At 51.3% G+C, this 5,605-nt stretch overlaps 1 protein-coding gene across 1 annotated transcript in view; it reads right to left on the minus strand.

Annotated features, from left to right (window-relative positions):
• Positions 1-5,292, minus strand: part of ARHGAP39 (Rho GTPase activating protein 39) — a gene marked incomplete at both ends in the record, with an annotated part of 34,966 nt that extends 29,674 nt beyond the window's left edge. The window contains 2 exons of the mRNA XM_079533379.1: positions 4,436-4,870; positions 5,288-5,292. Of these exons, the coding sequence (XP_079389505.1) occupies positions 4,436-4,870; positions 5,288-5,292 (440 nt within the window). The remainder of the gene's footprint in view (positions 1-4,435; positions 4,871-5,287) is intronic.
• Positions 5,293-5,605: the final 313 nt, after the last annotated feature.

The raw sequence follows: 5,605 nt of genomic DNA on the forward strand, positions 1-5,605 counted from the left end.
GGGAAAGGAGAGGAGAGGAGAGGAGAGGAGAGGAGAGGAGAGGAGAGGAGAGGAGAGGAGAGGAGAGGAGAGGAGAGGAGAGGAGAGGAGAGGAGAGGAGAGGAGAGGAGAGGAGAGGAGAGGAGAGGAGAGGAGAGGAGAGGAGAGGAGAGGAGAGGAGAGGAGAGGAGAGAGAGGAGAGGAGAGGAGAGGAGAGGAGAGGAGAGGAGAGGAGAGGAGAGGAGAGGAGAGGAGAGAACTGGAATGGGATAGGATAGGATAGGACTGAAAAGGAATAGGAGAGAATAGAATAGAACAGGATAGTACAGGGTAGATTTAATTCAATCAGAAGGGATCTACAAAGACCACTGAGTCCAACCATGTGACCGAGCCTTCCACAGCTCTGGTCTCCACCTTCATACACCACTCTGCCAATGCTCTCCATTCTCCCTTATTCATGAAGGAGGCTGGAGGGACCACAACATCTCCCAGCTCTGTGCTGCCCTTGGGCCCTTCCTGTGGGGGCCCTTTGTTGGGATTCTGCATCAACCCCACATTTCCCATCCCTTCTGTGCCTGAGGGATGGCTCACGGCCATTTGGTGTCCCTTTATTTTTGGCCAAAACCTGGTGTGCTCTTCAGCTTTCGATCTTCAGGCCAGCCACACACAGAACAAAAGGGTCATGGTTATCCAGCAGCATTGGTCCCACTCCCTCTGGACACCCATAATGACTCTGTTGCTCCAATGGCGAAGCCAATGCAGGTCATGCCATTAGACCTTTTTTTTTTTTTGAGGGGGGGCATATTTTCATATGGAAAGGATTTCATATTTCACAGGGAAGGATTTTCTGCCTTATGGCCTCCGCTCCTCCAGGTGAGTTCGTCGATTGTGAAACCAAGGAACATCTCAAGTTGGAAGGGACCCACGAAGATCAGCGAATCCAACTCCTGAAGAGCAGGAAAATTTCAGCCCTTGGAAGGAAGAGGTGGGAAGTGAAGTGGAGAAAAGGGGAAAAACCTCAGAGCAAATCCAAACGTATCTTCTGGATGCCTGCAACATCAAATGGTCTTCTGGATACCTACAGTATCCCATCATCTTCTGGGCACCTGCAATATTCCATGGTGTTTTGGGTGCCTACAACATCCGATTGTCTTTGGGGTACCCATAATATCCCATGGAGTTTTGGGTACCCACAACATCCTATGGTCTTTCTGGAGTCTACAAAATCTGATAGTCTTTGGGGTGCCCAAAAAATCCAGCTGCCTTTGGGGTACCTACAATATCCCGTGATCTTCTGGGTACCTTAAATATCTGATGGTCTTTTGGGTGCCTACGACATCCACGGTCCTTTGGATGCCTACAACATCTGACTGCCTTTGGGTTACCTACAGATCCCACGGTCTTTTGGCTTCCTACAATATCCACTTGTCTTTGGAGAATCTGTAATATCCTATGGTCTTTTTGGTGTCTACAAAATCCAGCTGTCTTCAGGCTACCTACGATATCCCATGGTGGTTTGGGTGCCTACAGTTGCAGCAGTCAACTCCTCCCATCAAAGCTCACGGACATCAAACGGTGAAGTTTTGTTTTGTTTGAGATAAATGGATGGGAGATAAATGGAGATGGAGATAAATGGAGGTGGAGATGAATGGAGATGGAGATGAACGGAGATGGAGATAAACGGGAGAGGTTTTGCAGAGCCACATTTGGGTGCCGCAGTTGTTGTGTTTGAAGCACACAGATCAGCTCTGGTGTGAGCGGGAAGATCTCCATGGATGGAAATATCTACAAACGCTCTGAGTGTTCTGGAGAACCCAGAAAGAATGGCTCGAGTTGGAGGAACGTCTGAGTTACCAAATAAAACTCCAGAGCACAGGAACATCCCAAAATGGAGCCCTGAATAGGCATAAAAGAATGGGGGAAAATCAAATCTAAATGCTGCCTCTGGCTCAGATTCCTCCCCTAATTTTTGCCCAGACGCAGTTGAAGGAATCACTGTTGGATGAGCGGGATCCGGTATGAGAGTAATTAAGCTGCAAGTGATTAGAAAATCAAAGGACTTTGGAGCCACGAGAGCGGCCCGAGTGACAGGAAAAGGCAGAAAAGACATTTTTGGGTGGTTTTGTGCTGGAGGGGGGCTCTCAAGAAGCAGCACGGCTGGGGGAAGGGGCACATCAGAAGGAACACAGCTGGAGGGAGGTGCACATCTGGAGTGAGATGCACATCTGGAGGAGATGCACATCTGGGAGAGGTGCACCACCGACGGAACACACCTGGGGGGAGGAGCGCCTCTGAAGGAATGCACATCTGGGGAGCAGAGCCTGTGGGGAGACGCGCATCAGAAGGAACACATCTGGGGGGGGGGGGGGGGGGCTGCACATCTGGAGGTGCCTCTCATCCCTCCCCACCCACAGCATTTGCAGGATGGAATCCCACGAGGGAAACGTCACCGGTTTAAAAACCCACGCAGCGGAGGCAGCTCCGCGTGCAGCATCAACTCACAGGATAATAATTAAAAAAAAAAACAAATAACACCACCACAACTCATCTTTCCTCTTTTTTTTCTTCCTTTCTCCCCCTAAACAGGAGGTTTCCTTCCTTTCTTCCCCTCCCCGAAACAGGAGGTGCCACCGTTCCCCCACCAGCTCTGCTCTTATTTATAAACCCGGGGAAAGTGGTGCGACCGAAATAGCACAGCTCTGTGGCCAGGCCAGGAATAGAACTGAAATCCCTGCCCTAATCCTCCGCCCTGAGCACCACACGCTTAATTACAGCTCCTAATAAAGGGGAGAAGATGGTTTTCTTAGTGGTTATGTAAGCGGTGCTTCGGGTCTGACGCTCTCCGTACGCACTTTGTTGCGTTCAGCCAATATCTGCCAGATCCCCAATGATTCAAGGAAAGAATGTGAAAAGAAGAAATGTGACGTGGACGGAGAAGTCTGCCCCTCGTGTCACCTTCCCCCATTTTGGGATAGAAATGCCAGATCTGAAGATTCTTCCATAAAATATTTGAGGCGTGTAAATTTTGGGATAATTTCAGCTGCCCTCGTGCAAAGGCACCCGTTGGTGGCCAAAGGCATCTCCCACAGCAAAGCGGTTGAGGTGATGAATTTCTTGCAGAAAGGTCACCAGAATCGTAAGCAGTGCCCCAAAAATTCCTGCTGGGAAGAGCTCTGTGTTTGATGAGCACCAAGATAAACTTGCTATTGAAGTCCCAAAGATCAGCTCCAAGCAGCAGCGGGGCAGGGTGAGCACATGACTGTGGTGTTGGGTCAAAACCAACAGAACCCCCCCTAGAACCCCAACACAATCATCTCTAGAACCTCAACATCCATCCATATCCCAACTCAACCACCCCTCGAACCCCAACATCCATCCATAATCCAACATAACGAAACCCCTAACCCCAACATCCATCCACAACCCAACACAACCACCCCAAGAACCCCAACATCCATCCATAATCCATATAATCACACTTAGAACCCCAATATCCATCCAAAATCCAACACAATCACACTTAGAACCCCAACACCCATCCAATAACCCAACACAACCATCACCTCAACACCAACATCCATCTATAACCCAACAGAACCACTCCTACAACCCCAACATCCATCCACAACCCCACACAACTATCCCTAGAATCCCCAAATCGATCCACAACCTAACCTTAGAAACCCAGCACCCATCCATAACCCAACACAACCATCTCCAGAACCCCAACAACCATCCATAACCCAACACAACCACTCCTACAACCCCAACATCCATCCACAACCCCACACAACTATCCCTAGAATCCCCAAATCAATCCACAACCTAACCTTAGAAACCCAGCACCCATCCATAACCCAACACAACCCTTCTACAGCCCCAACATGCATCCGTAATCCAACACAACCATCTCCAGAACCCCAACAACCATCCATAATCCAACACAACCACTCCTACAATCCCCAAATCCACTCATAACTAAACACAACCATCCCTAGAACCCACACACCCATCCATAACCCAACACAACCATCTTCAGAACCCCAACAACCATCCATAACCCAACACAACCATCTCCAGAACCCCAACAACCATCCATAACCCAACACAACCACTCCTACAACCCCAGCATCCACCCATAACCCAACACAACCACTCCTAGATCCTCAAAATCCCTCCGTAATCCAACACAACCCCTAAAACCTCAACACCCACCCATAACCCAACACAACCATCCCCAGAACCCCAACACCAATCCATAACCCTAGAATCCCAACATCTATCTACGACCCAACACAAACACTCCTAGAACCCCGGAACCCATTCCTAGAAACCACCCCAAAACCCCAACATCCATCCATAGCAACCACCCCAAACCCCTCCACGCTGCAGAACTTTGCTTTCCTGCAGCACAGGTTGCCAACACCCAACCTCACGTTGCACCACCCGCTCTCACCTTTCCGTTTCTTCCTTCACTGCAGCATACGGGGCTGATTGCCGGCTCGACCTCGTCGTCTCGCCCGCTTTCTCGTTGCCTTCCAACTCCTGCTCCAAGGAGGAGCTGGTGCTGCCCTCCCTGCTGACATTGCTGCTCCGGCCGGGGCTGTTTTCGGTGGACGCTCGAGGAGATTCCGTGTTCTGCTTCAAGGTCTGCAGTTTGGCCAAAGGGATGATGTCGCAGTTCTGCGGGCGGTGCCAGACCGTGCGCTGCGTGGTGGCATTGTAGTAGTAGAAGCGGGAGGTGTTGGGGTCAAAGAGCTCCCACCACTGGTTCTCATTGGTGCGCTTGATGCGCACACCGGCCGGCGGGTCCCACACGCACTCCCCCGTGATCAGGTTGGCATACATGCGCTCCCGGGTCCGAGGTTCGATGATTTCCACCCATTCCAACCTGCAGGAGGACAGGGACGGAAGGAGGAAGGGGTCAGCGTGACCAAGGGAGCAGCGTTCTCCGGGCCGCCGCACCTCCGTGTCGCAGAACTGCAGAATTGTAGGGGAGGGATGGGACCTCACAGGAACCAGCTGGGGTTGAGCATCTCCAGAAGCATAGAATCATAGATCATAGAATCACAAGGTTGGAAACGACCTACAAGATCATCCAGTCCAACCGTCTCCTCATCACCATTGCCACCACAAGCACTAAACCACATCACGCAGCATGTTGTCCAGATGCCTCTTGAACACTGCCAGGGACAGTGACTCCACCACCCCCCTGGGCAGCCATTGCAGTGCCTGACCACTCTCTTAGAGAAACAGTTCTTCCTTATGTCCAACCTAAACCTCCTCTGGTACAACATGCAGCCATTACCCCATGTCCTGCTTGTTGCCCGGGAGAAGAGGCCAAATCCCTCTTCACCACAGCCTCCCTTCAAGAGGTTGTACAGTGCAATGAGGTCTCCCCTGAGCATCCTCTTCTCCACACTGAACAATCCCAGCTCCCTCAGTCGCTCCTCATCAGCCCTGTGCTCCAGACCCCTCACCAGTTTCGTTGCCCTTCTCTCGACACTCTCCAGGACCTCAACATCTTTCCTGCAGTGAGGGGCTCAAAACTGAACACAGCACTCGAGGTGCGGCCTCACCAGTGCTGAGTACAGGGGGATGATCCCCTCCCTGCTCCTGCTGGCCA

This window comes from Tetrao urogallus (assembly GCF_951394365.1).
Source record: "Tetrao urogallus genome assembly, chromosome: 3".
NCBI lineage: Eukaryota > Metazoa > Chordata > Aves > Galliformes > Phasianidae > Tetrao > Tetrao urogallus.